The sequence below is a fragment of the Olea europaea genome, chromosome 14, assembly GCF_002742605.1.
Source record: "Olea europaea var. sylvestris chromosome 14, O_europaea_v1, whole genome shotgun sequence".
NCBI lineage: Eukaryota > Viridiplantae > Streptophyta > Magnoliopsida > Lamiales > Oleaceae > Olea > Olea europaea.
In genome coordinates, this window is record NC_036250.1 from 16,212,161 (window position 1) to 16,231,610 (window position 19,450).

Genomic DNA, 19,450 nt, shown 5'->3' on the forward strand with positions numbered 1-19,450 from the left:
TCGAATTAAATTTTTTATTACTTTAAAATACAATTTTAACTTACAATCTGAAAAAACTTTATCAAATAGGGGCTATGTACTTTTAAAGAAATAATGCACAAAATTATGGCGAACACTTTCACTAACTGGACCTGGCCACACTCCGATATTGTGGTGAAAGGAGTGAGAAATCGAGATAATTTCAGTGCCAGGATGGAGACCACTTTCTTTGGCTGTCAAAATTATATCAACTTCTTAAATTGTAGTAATTTTTTATTGACTTCATCTTGTGATCTATATAAAAATGATTAAACCAGCTTTATGTTCAGTGGTTTAAGTTAGGTGGTTAGAGATAAAGACATTTCATGTGCTGAAAATATGAATAGAAATCACTTTCACCATAAAGAATCCTGTCGGCCATTAATGTCTCACCTTCACCTCACCACCATTACTGTCGGCCAGCAGTAAGATATTGATCTAAAAACTCTCCCTTTGAAACCATATAAGAAAATGCACATACCATCACCGCAGTTGTTCATCCGTGAGAACTTGAAATTTATATAGCCAGCATCCGCAAGTCTCTTACCATATATACGAGTAATAAGTTCTTGATTACCGACCCAAATTCCTGACAATTCCCAAAAAATAAAAATAAAAATAAAAATCTTCAAAATGCACATCTTTATAAGAAAACTAGTATGTTGAACATGCATAAGTGTATGTAAAAATGATAGGATGACATGGATAGAACTTTGAGCTATATATAATAAGAGGTTGATGTGTAACTTTCAACATTTACTACCATTTATGATTCCTCGATAATAAAATGAGTGATTTTTAAATATATCTTGAACAATTCAATTTAAACTTGATCCTATTTTGACCTGCTTCCACCTTCATTTTATTTTTTATTTTTTATTTTTATTTTTTTTGTGGATGGGTGGGGGCAGGGGCAGACCCGGGGGGGTGGGTTTACTGGTTCAAGTGACCCTCTAGATTTTACAAAAAGAAAAAATTTAGTTTAGCTTCTTCTTTTTTTCTTTTTTTTTTTATATTTTATTAAAAGGTATCCTATAAATTCTATTTGTGACCCTCTAACCCAAATCGTCTAGGTCCACCCCTGGGTGGGGATGAGTTGCGTAAAGGGTTTTGAGTTTTATGAAGTCGCATACCACAACTATATCGGATTTCTTTTTCAATGGGACAAAATAGATATGGAATGATAATTGTATTTTGTCATCTTCATTTTTTCTTACTTTTCCTGTTTTCCGTTACAAATCATTGACATAACAAAAATTAATGAAGACAATATAAATAAAACAATCTCGCAACCAATCAGTTTTCTTTAAGTTGTTGCGATGGCAAGACATTTGCAATATTTGCATATCCTTCATGCCTCTAGACGCTACGATTGAGCTGTTTTCGTTTAGAAACGATGCATCACAGATTAGGCTCCCAAAGAACTTTGTCTTGCTCCAAAATTCACGTCAAGACCAAATTGCACTTTATTATGATTAGCTTATCAACCAAAAATAGATCATCGTAGCATTGCATTCAGTAAGAGTCTGAACCTGCAAGGCAAATAAAAGTGTATATGTGAAAACTACCAAACTGGAAAAATATCAAACTCTGAAACTTGAAGCAAATTCATGTCACTAATCAACATAAAAAATTTATAGAGAAAAAAAAAAATATATATATATATACACACTATAATTTAAATTTGGAAAGTTGGCGGACTAAAGTGACATATGTATTAATAAAATTTTATTTAGGCAAAATACTTAGATTTCAATAGAACGAAAATAAGTATATCGATAAGCGCTCGTTGGATAGCTCATAATTAGTCATTTATATTAGCCTCGAGAAAAAGTTAATTCGGATAAGCGAAGCTTAAGTTATTAAAAGTTTAAAGGATTTGTCATTAACTAGTATTTGATGGTTAAGTTGGTTATGGATTTTAAAAGTTTGGTAGCCACGTGGTATCTAGATAAAGGAAAATCATCTTTTTATTTGATTATGATAATGACTTGTTGAAATCACATTGGAATTTCATATTGTTTTACGGGTAATATATATATATATATATATATATATAACACATAAAAGTTAGAAAATTTTCACCACGAAAGCACTTTACATACAAGGCAAAAGAATTAAATTCTGGCCACACGTATTTCAAAGTAGAATTTACACCCATTAATCATTATTTCGAGCTTACACATACAAGTGATTTGAGAAAAAGATTTCAAAATTTAATTAATCATTATCCAGTTCTAATAGTTTATTTTCATGTTGTTAAATTATTATGTTTATGAAAGTTCAGCAATATGATATAATATGTATGTTATGGCCATCTGATACTAAAGATGTGGTGTTTATTGAGCTCTTAACTGTTTCTATGAAAGTATGATATGTTGACACATATATTAAAATATTTTTATTCGTGATTGCACCATGATTTTTCGTGTTCTACTGAGTATTCTCATGTACTCATTCTTTTTCCATACTCCTCACAAATTAGAACTGACTGTTGGTTGGCAGGCGATGAGGTGCAGTCATGATGCCATAAATTATGGAACCCAATAATAATAATTCGATAAATTTGACCATGGATTATATTTCAGTATTTGTTTTAGTTTAGTTATTATTGTGTAAATTGTTATTTAGAGTTAAGAGTATGTTTATTTGGTTATGTTTTATTTTTTATTGGAGGGACCAAAAATTTCGTATTGGGTTGTTTGACAGGTTTATTTAATTATGGAATGAAAGTTTTAGTAACAATTTAAATGTTAAAATTTGGGTCGTTACAATTTGGTATCAAACTTTAGGTTTAACTTTTCTGTAGACTCGTATATTTTTCATTGCTCTAATATAAAAGAGAGAATGTAAATCCACTATTCATTTTTTTCTGCTGCTGTTTTCACACTAGCCAGATTCTTCCACTGTTCCCAAAATGGTTATTTCTTGTTCATCAAGCTGTTCTCTAAATATATCTGTTCATCAATTGGATTTTGTTTCAATCTTGTCCAATTGTGGTGGACACATTATTTGCTCCAATTTGACTTTTGTGGACAAATGGCAGGTTAAAAAAAATTGAATTCTGACAACTCTGAGATATGTAATGGGGTGAGAAATAAATGACTAATCAAATCTTTCGTGTAACTTTACATTTTCTATTTGTCTTTTTATAAATTTGATGACATGCACATTTATCTCGTTAAATTTATTATTTATATCTCAAGTAAAACATGATTCCTCTACTAGTATATGCAAGCATGAAGTAAGTTTTGTTACCGTAATAAGAATATAAACATGATATGTTGACCATATATAATAGATTGATGTGGATAATAATAATAATATTATTATTATGGATGAAGAGTTTAAGACCAAGTATCTAGAACTCCTTGATTAGCCAAATAAAATTTCGAGGACAAAATTCTTTGACGGATGGGAGATTGTAACGCTCTGAAAATTTATAGAAAAAAAAAATTTATTTGTACTATATACTATATTTTAAATTTGAAAAGTTGGGGGATTAAAGTGATATATGTATAATACAATTTTATTTAGGTCAAATATTTAGATTCCAATATGACGAAAATAAGTATATCGATATGGGGCTCGTTGGATAGCTCGTAATTAATCATGTATATTAGTTTCGAGAAAAAGTTAGTTCGGATAAGTGAAGCTTAAGTTATTAAAGTTTAAAGGACTTGTCATTAACTAATATTTGTTGGTTAAATTGGTTATGGATTTAAAAGTTTGGTAGCCACATGAGTATCTAGATTAAGGAAAAGCATCTTTTTATTTGATTATGATAAGGACTTCTTGAAATCCCATTGAAATTTCATATTGTTTAACGGGTACTTTAGGTGACCTACTTTCTATTGGATTTGTCATATGAGTAAATATATATAACACATGGAAGTTAGAAAATTTTCACCACAAAAGCATTTTACATACACGGCAGAGAAGCTAGAAAATATCGAGAAATGCAAATTTACCAAATTTTAGGGCCACCACCATTCACCTTAAAGCTCAAACAACAACAGAAACCAATCCAGCAAAAAAGTGAATGCCGAACGCGTAGGGATAAAATAGTCCAAGTTTCACATCAGTACTCAAAACTCAAAAATGAACACCACCGCAAGGTCCATCTAATCATTTCGAGGAAATTGTTTGAGGAATTCATCACAAGAAGAGGCCTCACGTGTCCACAAGTGCGATCATCAGAGTTCCACACACTGCGTCATAGGTCACGCGCCACACACTTAGTCCTTGTTTGAGCCCCATTTTTCAACCAAAATATATTTTTCAACAGTGATTTGACATCATTTCAACCACACATTCTTCAATAAAATAATATTATACGCAAATCAAAATTTTTTCCTTATTTTTTAACCACACATTTCCCATCAATACACTATTCAAAAATTCATTTTCTTCACAAAAATGGGGCTCAAACAAGGGCTTAGTACCACCTCCACCTACACGTCTCAAATTCAGTCTACATTTCTCCAACAGATAAATAGTTTCACCTGAAAATGTAAAAATAGGTCTGGACAAAATTTTCAAAAAACTGGGGACTTTCGATTTCGTTTTCTGCTGGATTTTCAGTGCTTTTTCAAATCAATTTTTGGTCAAAAATTCACCACCAACGTGGTTCTGATACCAAGTGTTGCGCAAGTGATTCAAGTGGTGAATTTCAGGCTCAGTTTTCAATATCTTATCCCAAATCAAACACAATCAACCACTACTTCAATTGCTCCCCCTTTGCACCCTCTTAAACAAGGTTATTGTGATGAGTTTGCAAGTCACAAAGAGGAGAAAAACAATGGAAGAATTGGGTTATACTCAAGCACAAATAGAGAGGATAACAAGGTAGGCAGCCACGATTTTTTTTCCCTTGTCTTCTTTTCCATTGCAAAAAGGATAAATATATATAGAATTAGATTGTGCTAAAATGGGTTATGTCATACTAAATGGGCCAACAATAGGAACCATCCAAAAAGTAGAATTTCGGCCAAGGCAATATTAATTAATTAAGTTGCTACTAATTGCCCTCTTGCTTTCGGGTCAAGCCTTTTAATTGATATTGTTGATAGTTATTCACTCATCGATCGAGACCTATAAAATATAATCCAAATTATTTAACATCATCGTCCGAAATTTATTGAGTATCAAAACCAACAAATTCTATAATCATTATATTGAAAACATATTTTTCATCCCTTTGTTATTTAGTTTCAATTTTATGATTGACTAATTCCTTGTTGTTAGGATGAAAGACGTAGCTTATATTAATATTTGTTTAATCCAATAGATTTTATGCCAAATTAATTATATTTTAATTGCCTATTATGTGCCAAATTGACGTTAGATTGTTTGTTTACCAATTACATGGATTAAAGATAATATTGAGGCCGAGAAGAGATAGATTTCTATAGTTCGTACAATAAGTAACATAAGATTTTATAAGAGGTCGAGAGATACTTTTATAGCATATGCAATCATAATTGAATGCTTTTATACGTGTATGAATTAACATAGATTAAATTTGGGTTTGTAAATAGGGCTAGTTTTCCTCGAGAAAAATTACTAATTAAAATTGATTAATTCGATTATTAATATATGTGTAAATGGTGAATGAAATTGGATTACAGTGAATGTTAGATAATTTAAGTAAATTCAAAATTTCTAACCACTAAATCCCAAAAACCCTCCACAAGTTCATTAAATTAGATTAAATTAGTATAAATTAGTTAGAAACACAAATACCTGAATTTGATAACTGATTACTGTATAAATTTTGATTGAAGGCAAATTAGGTAAATTTAATAGTAAATATTTAGTCCTTATGGGTACATACTTGTACTCAAAATTCATATAATTACTTGTCAATATATGTACACTTACGGAATCAATCGATCAAATTTTGGTTCAAGAATGAATCACTAATCCAATAATATTGGAACTTAAGTTTATGAATTGGAACCCAAAAAATTTTTTTTTTTTATGGGCATAGAGATACTATGAAGAATAAAGATAGAGTGTAAATATGATTTTAAACTTAGAGTTTAATTCAATGTGTTTTTTTTTTTTTAATTATCTTTGATTAGTTTTAATAATTTCATAAAGTTCTAGCTATTAAAAGTTTTATTGGTTTTAGATTATTTGCTCTATAATTGGAGGGTTTATATGTACTGGAATAGGTACCCTTGAGTATATGAATAAATTGATTTCTCTCAACCTAATAAAAATACAGTAGTTTTCCCTTCTTCTTTGGTATTTGTTTTTGGTTCAAAGATGAATCTCTAATCCACTATTTGAAATTAGGGTTATGAATTGGAACCCAAAATGTTTTTTTATGGACATAGAGATACTATAAAGAATAAAGATAAATTGTAAATAGGATTTTAAACTTAGAGTTTAATTCAATGTGTTTTTTTTTTTTTTAATTATCTTTGATTAGTTTTAATAATTTCATAAAGTTCTAGCTATTAAAAGTTTTATTGGTTTTAGATTATTTGCTCTATAATTGGAGGGTTTATATGTACTGGAATAGGTACCCTTGAGTATATGAATAAATTGATTTCTCTCAACCTAATAAAAATACAGTAGTTTTCCCTTCTTCTTTGGTATTTGTTTTTGGTTCAAAGATGAATCTCTAATCCACTATTTGAAATTAGGTTTATGAATTGGAACCCAAAATGTTTTTTTATGGACATAGAGATACTATAAAGAATAAAGATAAATTGTAAATAGGATTTTAAATTAGAGTTTAATTCAATGTGTGTTTTTTATAATTAGATTTGATTAGTTTTAATAATTTGATAAAGTTCTAGCTTATTAGAAATTCTATTAGTTTTAGATTATTTGTTCTATGATTGGAGGGCTTAGTCATCATGATAAGTACCCTTGAATGTATGAATAAATTGAATTCTCTTGCCCTCATAAAAATACAGTAGTTTTTCCCTTTTTCCCTTCTTCTTTGGTGTTTGTAGTTAATTTAAAAATAAATAAATAAATAAATAAATAAATAATAATAAAAGCCCGTTGGTATCTGTTGTTTAGTTGATGTTTTTATTTTGGAGAGCAAAAATATAAAAATAAAATAAAAATAAAAATTATTTTTGGGAGTTCCTAAGTCTAGTTGCATTAGTTATCCTCCTGAAGAAGAAAATAAGGTTTTTACTATCGAATCTATTTACTCTTCTGATAGCGAGGACGAGAATTTTAAGACTTGTCTCATATCTAGCCTCAGACGGCACACCAATTTTTGGACATAATTAATCATGATATAGTGGAGAAATTATCTATAATTGATAATTTCCCCATGCTGCCACAATTTTTTTATTTTTTTTTCAAGGCAATAGTTCACTTACATTATCTTCCTATCGATATTCAAATGTTGCTACTAATTCTCAACATACTATGCCCTTGTCTGGGAGCAATTATTTTTCACACAATATAAAAAATTTTAATCGCTGGAATGAGGCCAATTTTTGTCAAAACTGACATGTCCACAACAATTGACCACTCAAATGAATACCATACTATGCCAACAGTCATTTCTGCCCTTCATTGTTGGACAAGTTTAAAATCATGGAGGAACACTCATGTCATTTTGCATGCTCACAACATTTCACCATTCGAAAGGTCACTGTAATGGTTCAATAATTAATGTATGTCCGGATCCCACTTACCTTCTCAAACGGTAAAAAAAATGGAACTTTTTAGCTTACTTTTGATGCACAACATAAGCTCGGAAACTTCAGAGGTAATTATTATGCTTTATTTAACGCTTTTTTGACTAAGTTCCTAAATATATGAAGAAAAGGGTGTTGAATTATTCACATAACAATAATCTATATGACTGACTATCTCACTTGAATGAAAGTTAAATTTTCAATATAGTCTAATTGTGCTTATGAGGGCATATTTGAGCCTTCGATATTACAATAATTTGTTTTTGCAAGCTAATCTACGGTGCTAGTCCCGAATTTTACTTATGTGAGAAGCCAAATGATGTTTTTTATGATTGATGGTAACATTTGGTACTATCCAAAGTTTACTATTGGTACTTGGTCAAAAGAAAAGATTGTCAACTTGGTCCTATCACATTATTGAGGATGATTTGCAAGTTCAATTGTCATCATGTGATATGTTGCATTATTTGGTTAGTGAAAAAGATCGTCATCATTGACTAAGAAATTCTTGTCTATCTTGTTAGAATCGAATTCTCTCAATCGAGAAGAAATGATAGAGATATAGATAGGATAACGATAAATAATTAAGATAAGAGTTCAGATAAAATATTAACTTAAGAGTTTAATTCAAAGTATTTTTATTTTAATTGGATTTGGTTTAGTTTTAATATTTTAAATTCTAGATTATTAGAAGTTTTATTAGTTTTAGATAATGTACTTTATAAATAGATGACTTATTTATTGTAATATGTACCCTCGAATATATGACAAATTAATTTATCTTTTGTCCTAATTTTTTTTTTTTCTTTTCTTGGACTTTCATTTCTAGTTCTTTAATTGTTCATTGTCAAATTTGTATGCTCCTGCATCAGTTTTACTTTGAAACTTCTGAAATGTATATAAGAAACCTTAAGTATCATTAAGTAATAGAACTAACGGTAGAATCATTGGTGCCGTTACCTTGAAAACGAATTCCCTAGTACGAGTAGTAGATGCATGAGAGAGCATGTTTGGACAGTGGCGAATGCAGACGTTTGGAGTTGGTGGGGCACAATCGAACTTAAAAAAATACAGATTTATGTTTATCTCAAATATCACCAAGTTTGTCTCCAACATCATTTTCATCACTTTTATCTCGTGATCATCAAAAGAATACGTATATTTTGGTTTAAATTATTTTTCCATCACAATCAATTCAAGTGAAAAGTACAAAAATCACAACAATTCTCAATGTTACATCATCAATCGCACTCCGGTCCAAACAAAGACAAAAATTACAACAAAAATCCATTATCATAAAATCGCCAAAACAAGATAGAAATTGGAGCGTTTAAGTGTTTCCCAATTTCATTTGATAACAAAAACAAAAGAAATCATCAAAAATAAATAATTTCCTGAAGAAAGAGTCATATAACTTTTCATGAATGAATCTTTCACGTTCTTTAAAAAATTAAAACTTCATCCAAAGCTTTCAAATTTTTTGGGCTCGGGTTCTTCTGCTTCATATTTGATTTGATTTTTTTTTTTTTTTTTTTTTTAGAAAGAAAAAAAAGAGAGAAAATTTGGGAGACCTTCATTGGAATGCATTGGAGAATCGACCTATGAGCAAGAATGCATGACCTTTGGTATAGAAGGTAAGGACATCGCCAAAGAATCTATAAATCAAAAATACTCTCTTTTTTAAAAAGTTAATACTTATAAATGAAGTCTAAGATACTTCTACTTTCTTGTTTCAACTTTTTAAAATGTAGAATGCGTTTTGAGTATTCAAACTCTTTCTTATATTATAATATAATTGCATTTAATAAGTTATAAATTTTAGTACTCAACTCCTTAAATTAGTCAGATCATACATGAATTGATTGACCATTAAAATACAAAATAATATGCTAAATAAAAGATGCTAAAAAATAAATAATAAATAATTAGAAAAGCAAAATTATGAACCAAATAAATAGTATTAAAGCTGGACATGATTCGTTTCGGTTCGGTTTGGTTCGATTCTAACGAAAATCGAATCGAATCCGAAATTTTCGGGTATTTAATAAGTAAAATCGTCAGGTTCAAATTTAATAATAGAACCGATTGGGTTCGGTTCCATACGATTTGGTTCCATTCAATTCCGAGGTTCTATATTATAATTAAATTCTTTTATATTTACAAAACTACATTAATTCAACTAATAATATTTTAATCTTAGCTCTTACAACATAACGTGGTACAATCTTTTGTGTCTTTTTCTTCTCTATTTGCTGACTTCTTCATATATCTGATTGTTAAAATCATAGAAAGAAAAAGATAAGAAGCTCACAATAATTAAGAGAGGCATTGTCGAGCTTCAATTCGATTATTCCAAAACAGTAGAAACGACACTACAGTAGAGTAACTGATTTGAATAAAATTTAGATCAATTTGATTAAGTTGACTTTGAACTAAAAATTAGAAATAAGAAAATTATATTTTTGAATTTGAGCTAAATTAACTAATTAGCAAATTTATTTACAAAAAAAAATAAAATAATCTAACTTATTTAAAATAAATCAATTAAAAAAATTAGGAAGATTCAATTCTTCAATCTTTTATCTAGAACCGAAAATTGAACCAAACTCATCGATTCTTAATTCAGATATCCGTTCGGGTATTTAATTTAAGAAGAACCGTTCGGCTCGATTAGATTCGGATTCGGTTTGAAAATTTTATCCAGCCCTAGAAAGCATTGTCAAAGTGTAAAAAAATTTACTATTTAAATTTACAGAAGATCTCCATTGCTATTAAAGATGAGAAAGTTTTGAAGATGTTCAAAATGATTACTAAATAATCACAAACTGGTAAACTCGTCCTTACTCCCTCGATTTTACAAATTTTTATTGTAATTTCCAAAGAATAAACAAACTTCCCGAGGCTCAAAATGGTGAAAACTGGAAAACTCACACTCGAATAGAGACTTTAACATAAAATTAAAAGGTCATCATACCCTCAACTGCAATTATTTTTTCGGTAAAGACAATTGTACACTAGAGCGTACATTCTAATCTAGTGTACACCCCCCTCACATGAGAAAGCCCATGGTGTATGTAACTCTAATGTACATATGGCAAATCCCTTATTTTTTTAATACTACCCATATGTCGCCGTTCAACTAATGCACAAAAATGCAATTAATCAACCCACATTTTCTCAATTGTGCGATCCCCCTACCATGCCGTATCCAAAGCGACCAAAGTCGGTCCCCTCTTTTATCTTTTAAGAAATCACAAGGACCACCTTAAAATGTAAAATACTCGTACATGAACAATAACATTGTAACATGAGTAAAGGGTGAAAAACAGAGAACAGAAAACCGTCAACTCCCAAAAGGGAGAATCCAACTCTAACCGCAGAATGCATTCACCATGTCATTACACAAGAACTTGGAATGACGTTAAACAAGTTATGCTACATAATTAATTAGCAAAAACACCAACCACGACCATTTCATTTTCTTGTAGGATCAATTACACGAAAAAAGTGGATAAGCAGCACAATTTGGTCATCACTTGTTACGATATCAGCAGAGTCAACATTTCACGTTTAGATATCATCCATCCACTAGAATAATTTTCTCATAAACTTTTTTCTAAAATAGCAGAATAGATGTAGCCAAGACACTGGCTGAGATCATAGACATCTAAATAATTACTTAGTTTTAGGTTAACAGAACAAAGTATATAACAAAGATTCATAAATCCAAAGTAAATTCATTGGACAGGAAGCTTACTTTGTTGTTCACATGTAACAATGTCAAACAATTAGTCTTAATTTTACTATCACAAGTATAAATTCCCCAGCCGTAGCTAAAGCACTATTCAAATAGGTTCCAAGGACAAAGAATACAACAGAGGAAAAAATACAGCGTCAGAAGCACAAAATTCATCAATAATCAGTCCTTATTCACTGCCCGAAACAAGCAATTTTTTATCTGGAAGAATGATATGGCCTTCAACGTGAATGGTCCTTCATCCTCTTACTCTTCCTAATTGGGACAAGTTCCATCAGCATATTCTGCATCAAACTAAATTTCTATTGGGGCTTCTACTGCGATGTGCACCATACCTATTGCTGCACATATCAAATAATATAAAGACACCTTTTGTTAGACTACGAAGCCAAACCAATCAACAAGCAAGATACAATGTCAACAATACATTGTAAATCAAAATCCATTGTGAGGCTATACAACTCACATCCCCAGAAAAGAAAAAGGAAAGAATGGGAATATGTCAATAGAATTTTCTAAAGGAAAAATTGCATTACTGGTCTCAACTTGGTCCCCCACCTTCGAAAAAAATAGTAATTTGGCTCTCAATCCTTCAGCATAGTTCTCAATTGGCCCTCAATGACAGAAACGTACGAGTGGCAACGAGCTAAGCTGAGCACGATTCGGCTCATTCTTTTATTTTATTAAAATTAATAAAATAAAACAAACCCACTAGTTCAAGACGAGTCAGTTCGTGGCTCTCATCTCAATACAAGCCCGGACAACCCATGGGCTGAGCCGAGTCAAGCCGGTGAGCCACTCAGCCGGTTTGCCACCACTTCAGAAACCATACAAATCTCCAATAAATCATGGTATGACCCTCGCATGTCCAACTTCACAAGATTATATGTTGTTTCTCAACTCAAATTGGTGCCTAGAAATTCGAAGTGAAGCATGTTTCCCAAAGCACCAAGTGACTACTGACTACTAAAGAAAATTTTAGACATTTTTATCACTGGGGGCTGATTGTGCAACTTGCTTCTTTCAGGACATTGGCAACCTTCTACTGAGACAGAAGGCTAAGGACCAATGCTGTGATTTTCCCAATTTAAAAATGTGAAAGTAAGAACCAACAAAGCATTAAAAGGAACAAACCTGCCACGTCCACCATAGACAGAATCATAGCTTCCAAAATGACCTCCATTACGTATGCTAGGGCCTGAACCCCATTGGCGTTTTGCCTTTCCCATTCCATTGCCACATAAAGCCAAATCACGAATTTCAACAGGGACACATTGATTTGCTCCATTCAAAACTTTGACAAGATCCGATGCATGTTTTGCATCCTTGTCACAGAAAAATGTAAAAGCCACTCCAGTTGCACCTGCTCGTCCTGTTCTTCCAATTCTATGAACATAATCCTCTATTCCAGTGGGAAAGTCGAAGTTTATCACCACCCTGTAACAATAGAAGAGATTACCAGGGAGGTGAAAAAACCAATAACACGGGAAAATAAAAGCAATATAAATCATATCATGTCACAGAATGCCATAAAATCTACACAATCTGTTTGACTTTTAGGACATGCTAAGTGGGAGGGGTTAGATGGCGCTAGACTATATCAAGAAAGGAAGGGGGGGAGGGGGGGGGGGGGGGGGGGGGGGGGGGGGGGGGGGGGGGGGAGAGAGAGAGAGAGAGAGAGAGAGAGAGGTGTGAATTGGAAAACCTGGAAAACCACTTGCCTAATATCTTTGATGTCCAGGCCACGAGCAGCAACATCAGTGGCTACAAGCACCGGTGACCTTCCTGTGCGAAACTGACTCAACACATGATCCCTCTCACCTTGAGATTTGTCTCCATGAATAGCAGCCGCATCAAATTGGCGGGTTAGGTTACGTGCAAGTTGATCGCACATTTTCTTAGTTGAACAAAATATTATTATCTTCGATCCTGGTTCTTGAGATCTCAATATCTGCTCCAGCCGCCTATGTTTCTCCACGGGTGAAAGGACTTCAACATACTGACATATGAGAAATATATTTGCTGTCAATATTTCTATGAAAATTTCAGAAGCAAAAACAAAAATGATGTTTAGCTACAAACGCATTAAAAAATAGATAAAAAGCTGGAACTTCAACATAAGACTCATGGAAATTTTTAGGAAGAATGACCTGGGTAATAGCCTTGTTCGCAGCAAGCTCATCAACATTTCCAATGTTAATCTGAACAGGTTTAACCAGAAGATCAGCAGCAATTCTCCGCACCTCCTTTGGCCATGTTGCTGTGTACATAAGTGTTTGCCTGGTAGTAGGCACCTCCTTGACAATCTTTCTTATCTGAGGTTCAAACCCCATATCCAACATCCGATCCGCTTCATCTAACACCAAGTATGAAACTTGACGGAGGCTTACTCTTCTCATCTCTAGAATATCATTCAAGCGACCAGGAGTAGCAACCACAACATCTACACCTCTGTCTAGGTCTCTCAACTGAGGACCTTTTGGTGCACCTCCATACAAACACTTCATTAAACAACGAACAAGAACCAGAATCAGCAACAAAATTCATTCACCCATATAATAATACATTTAACACATACTCAACTTTTGTGTGCTATTTTGTTTTGGGAGGGTTTATAGATGTGTGCAATTGTGTGAATACTGCAAGGTCACTAAATAAAAACAAGTAGAAAGCAACTTTATAACAGCATTATAGTTATTTTATTTGATCCAAAATAAGCCAAGCAAACATCATTAAATCCATACCGTGCAAGATATCTTAGATGATTTTCCAAACTTCGCAGTTTCATTTTGTATCTGAGTTGCCAACTCCCTTGTCGGTGACAAGACTAGAACTGTTGGACCTAATTTGGGATTATTGTGTCGTTTCTTTATGTGAGTAAAGCCAGGAATCAAGTAACCCAAAGTTTTACCAGAGCCTGTCTTCGCAATGGCTACTACGTCAGAACCTTGTAGAGCAATTGGCCATGACTGTGCCTGTATTGGTGTAGGAGTAGAAAATCCAGCATGGTACACCTGGAAAAAATAAATAAATAAATAAATAAAACCCACAACCCCTGTGAGCAGCGTAACTGACTTTAAAATTTCTGAATGACGACTTTTTTAAGCTTATTCGAGTAGCCCATGCAAGAAGAAGCATCATCCCACAATGTAGACAATCATTGCTTACAGATGAAAGCTAGAGTAGGAGGACACGTCTTCTTTTTGGACCAAAAGGCAGACTGAATCACTACCACCAGAAGCCCCGGCCACGAACTTGGATGATTTGTAAAGCCCTTCAGAAAAGTTTGTCCACCAATAAGGACAATGCAAAAATATGCAAGTCCATGCGAAGGCAGCACAGTGTACGACATTTGGCTCCTCCTTGGAGCAAACATCGCACCTGCGACGAGAAGTGCAAATGGAAACTAAGAATGAGTTCTTAATCTCCACATTAAACCCCCATCAGTCAACAAATGTCGTAACAATGGAGTGGGACTCACAGTTTATTATGCCTACAAAGTTTCTATCCATCCAAGAATTTAAAAGAATGAAATTAGGTCCATACCTCCCTAAGAATCTCTGAAGGAAAACCAGTAGCTTCAAATGAAGTGAAAGGTTGGGGCACATTATCTCCCTAGTTAATTGAAGTACAGAAAAGCAGTTAAAACATACAAATATAATCGATGTAGCAATCGGTAAAGAACATCAATAAATGAACGAGCATGTACAAGAAAGCATAAAAGAAAAGCATTATAGATCAGGAGAAAGAGTAGAAATCTAGATTACTACCACGATTTTGACACCAAAACTTACTGCAACTCATACATCAATCGGGTTAAAATAAGCTTTTACTTTTGAATGTTTCAAATTAAACCTCGGTTGACAAAAACCAACTGAAGCACTATATTACTCGAAACCACAGATATATTTGCCATTAGTTCTATTGAAGGATTCAAAAACATTTTAATTCTATGATTATGCCTCCTTCAGTGGTTTAATTTATAAATAAATAAAAATAATTGGTGAAAAAGCAGATAATATTTGTGGGTCCATTGAAAATGAAGTATGACCATAAATAATTTACTTAGTAATTTCTCCATATGGAAGCTATATGTAAGGACATATATCAATTGGGAGAGAAGACAATACCTACCAAGAATATTCCCAAACTATGTCAATGCTATCGAAGTTTGGATCTGTGTCCTATATAAACTTACATCACCCATTGCTAGGTTTGAGTCAACAGATCATTTTAAGTTGCCATATTTGACCAAATTAGAAAACATATCTACATATCGATCTCCCAGGCTGGCTACACGAGGCTTAAGTTAATCCAAATAATTTAAAACACTGGATCTTATGGTGGATACAGCACTATCTCTTCAATTAAGAAAAATATCAACTTAGCATCAGGTTCACAAATACAAGTAATATAAATGCTTACAGTTACAGTTATGTCATGTTGACGGCGATAAGAATCAGCAGATAAACCACTTTCTGCAACTTTTGAAGAGAACAATCCAAGTCCAGAACTCGCTTTCACAATCAGATCATCACGTAAATGATCAGATCTGCTTCTTGCACTCTGGTACGAGTGAAGGAAAATTAATTGGTTAGTTCATCAAAAAGGAATGAAGGGAAAAATTAACTGATATGCAGAAGAATGAAGTTATGCAAGTCCAAATGTACCAGTGCGCAGCCAAATATTTTTATGCATAAACAAAGTTACAAGTATCTCAGTACAGAACTCCAAATAAGTTGAAGTAGAAGGAAGATTGAAAGAGTCGAGATATATTTGTAATGTTATTTTCTGTACCAAAAAGTACTTCATCAACATCATATAAGAAAAAACCTAATGGTATCAACTTCAATTCATTATATCAGACTCTATCCAACAAATTCAAAAGCAAATAATAACATCATTAGATCATATCTTCCAAATTTTTGTTTGATGCACTTTCAGAGGTAACAGAGATTCACCATCTCTTCAGTTGCTCAATAACAACCCTTTTTGAACTTCTTTAACCGTTGACAACACTGTCAGGACAGAGAGAACATATTGATCTCCCGAATATGTCGCAAAGCTATTTGATCTATATAGTGAATGTCAAGAAAATTCTCATAAACCATTCAGTAGACTATACATAATAGCAGAACTATTAAGAGATGAATATTCTAATTTTAATCTGGAATAGTTACCAACATCAAACAACGATGTCAACATAACAGATAGAGAGATTTGGCCTATGAAGTTGACACTAATGCAACAACATACACAAAAATGAAGGCATGCATAATATCAGCATCAGCATTCAGTTTTCCTTTCTAAGAAAATGTAATAAGAGGAATATAATTGAACTTGTGCAGCTGCAGTTAATGTCTTTTACAAATTAAGCATATTTCTTACAGAGCATTAAGCAAACATGACAGACAATGGATCAACCAAAAAAATACGCAGGGTAAATTAGTTTTAAATGGATATCAACCAATACTTGGATGCAATCAAAGCTAAGTTCTTTGTTCCGAAGATTTCTCCTTCAAAAAAAGTAGGACTAAAACATAGCTGCATTAGCACCTGATAACTTCCTGTCCCAGAAGCAACCTTCACTGACCCACTGTTGCTACCTCTGTTATATCTATCATCATCATCATTAGCTTTGTGGCCTCCTTGAGAAGACTTTTGAACTGAGGAACTCAAAGATTTGTCTGGCGCAGCAGAGCTTGCTTTCAAAGAGATAATGGGCCTCTCATATTGGGTAATGTTGGTCTCTGGATTCCAGTAATAAAGATATCCCGTCTTACCATCAATCAGGCCTTTCCATGGTTTTGAGAGGGTGGGGTCCTCTGGCCCATATCGAATGTCAGTAGAAGAGGCCATCGCAGTAGCAGCCATATCAAAGGTTCCCTCTTAATTTTCCTGTAGCTTCAATAAACAACATTCCAAAAACAACATTATATAAATATATATGGAAGACAAATCATCAAACTTCTGGCAAGTCATGCAGAATGAAAAGTGGTCTTGAAATAGCAAATTTAGCACTCAACATAAACTATGGAATGACCAAAAGCAAACATAACATATATAGCTTCATTACAAAAGAAAAGTAAAAACAGAAACTAAGCTGAGTGCAACAGCCCTAAGCAAGCACCCCAGATATCATAGGTTTCACCCTAGACAAAAAATGATTAAAACAAATGTTAAGTAGAACCATAGCTCATTCACTTATAAAATCGTACATGCATTGATGCATACAGCCATAGCAAGCACAAGTACTTACATAAGCAGGAAAAAATATATTCCGATTCAATAGCTGAAATTAAGCATCGACCGAACAAAGAAATTTTTCTTCAAACAAGCATATCTTTATTTTGTAAAGAAAAACAGACTATAAAACCTAAAATTAAGAGTACGGAAGCAAAATAAAGCACAAAACATTCATATGAAACAATTGACCTAAAAAATCCTGATCTGAAACCCTAGATTTCTTTACTACGATATGTCCACAGAATTCGCAAAACCCTGGAACTTAAAATTATTGCGGAGAGAATTGACTTAAAATAATTGCGGAGAGAATTGTGCCCTACCTCGTCGATTAAGAACAATAACAAGAGGCCGCAAATGCTCCCCCTCTCGCTCCCCTCTCTCTCTCTCTTTAAAGCAATTTGTACGTATAGGCGCACGAAAGAGAATCGCTACCGAGGAACCAGAAGCGTAAGCAAAATAAGCGGAGCAATAGTGGGAGGGTAAAGGGATTTATGGCGGCGGACGGTGGAAGCAGATATTTTGTTTAGAGCACGTTTGGCTGAGAAAGAAAAAGTAACTCCTTTTTTCATATTTTGCTGTCAAAGAATAAATTACTTATTTTTAACTTTTGGCCAATGAGTAATGCTATTTCTACATCTCGATGTACTTGTACACGAAAATTATACATAATAGATTACATAATATGATATGAAGGGAATAGATAACTGTGTTCTGAAACTTACAAATGGTAGAGTGCCATGTGACATTATGTAACCTACTATATATGGAATAATGTTACTTATATGTAAACAGTTACATAATGATTTATATATAAATAAGGTGTCAAAAAGAAAATGAATTTTTTTATTTGATTGAATGAATTTTTAACTCAATCATATCTCATTACATTATGTGTATTTAAATCATTATATAAAATTATTTGTACATGTAGCACAACCGAAAAAATAAAGAAAGAGAATAAGAGACAAAAAGTTACACCATTATGTACACTAATACATACAATTAGCACTACTCAAAAGTGTACTAATTTTAAATTTTACATTTTAAGTAAATAATAACCAACCGATGTCTTCATTGTTCAATTTATGAGAGAATCATTCTTCACAGTAACAACAAAAATTGAAAAAATTCTCTGCTTTTAAAGTTTTGTTTGGAAATGCCTATAAATTATTTAAATTGTGAATAGATTGAATAGGTGATGAATAAGTGAATAATACTTTTAAATCTCATGGAATGTATGAATAGAAATAATTTGTCAGTTTATAAACATCAGCCAAATATAGGCTAAAAAAATAAAATCAAATTAATTCTTATGTGAAATCTAAAAGTAAATCTTCTTAATCATAATCAACTGCAATCTTAATTGGTCACTTTGTAAGCAGAACTCTTTCTACACAAAATAATTGAAAGAAATTCTCTATTTTTTAAGTTGGTTTGAAAAGTGTTTATAAATAGTTTAAATTATAAAATAATTAATCGATAGTGAGCAGTATTTGTGGATTTCACGAAATGAATAGTTAAAAAAAATTTAATCAGTTATGGACATTTGTCAAATATAGGCTAAGAAAATAAAAATATGACTAATCCTTATTTAAACTGCATAAATTCTATGGGTGTCGGAATTATATTGTAGTAACGATAAGGGGAAGATGGTGATTCTCCGGATTTTATTATACACATTATTGCTTCACAAGTTATTCAAGGAAAGTTATTTATGTTAAGAAGTACATATATAGATAAATTATTTTGGTGT

At 32.4% G+C, this 19,450-nt stretch overlaps 1 protein-coding gene across 2 annotated transcripts; it reads right to left on the reverse strand.

The window, feature by feature from the left end:
- Positions 1 to 11,398: 11,398 nt before the first annotated feature.
- On the reverse strand, positions 11,399 to 18,217 carry LOC111409322 (ATP-dependent RNA helicase-like protein DB10). 2 transcript variants are annotated; one of them, XM_023039366.1, is made up of 9 exons: positions 18,018 to 18,217; positions 17,008 to 17,349; positions 15,877 to 16,017; positions 14,998 to 15,066; positions 14,196 to 14,465; positions 13,602 to 13,952; positions 13,173 to 13,450; positions 12,586 to 12,888; positions 11,399 to 11,792 (listed from the first exon to the last, which is right to left on the reverse strand). In XM_023039366.1, the coding sequence occupies exons 2-9, from the start codon at positions 17,323 to 17,325 to the stop codon at positions 11,741 to 11,743; spliced, it is 1,782 nt and encodes a 593-aa protein (XP_022895134.1). In that variant the 5' UTR covers positions 17,326 to 17,349; positions 18,018 to 18,217; the 3' UTR covers positions 11,399 to 11,740. The 2 variants fall into 2 exon arrangements, with proteins under 2 accessions (XP_022895134.1, XP_022895132.1); XM_023039364.1 differs by having other exon boundaries at positions 17,008 to 17,355.
- Between the last annotated feature and the right edge of the window lie 1,233 nt (positions 18,218 to 19,450).

Coding starts and splice junctions, on each gene's coding strand:
- LOC111409322 (XM_023039366.1), bottom strand. CDS start 17,325: ATGGCTGCTACTGCGATGGCCTCTTCTACTGACATTCGATATGGGCCA. Junction 13,953..14,195: donor CATCTAAGATATCTTGCACG/GTATGGATTTAA, acceptor TGTTTAATGAAG/TGTTTGTATGGAGGTGCACC. Junction 11,793..12,585: donor GTCTATGGTGGACGTGGCAG/GTTTGTTCCTTT, acceptor TGATATGTGCAG/CAATAGGTATGGTGCACATC.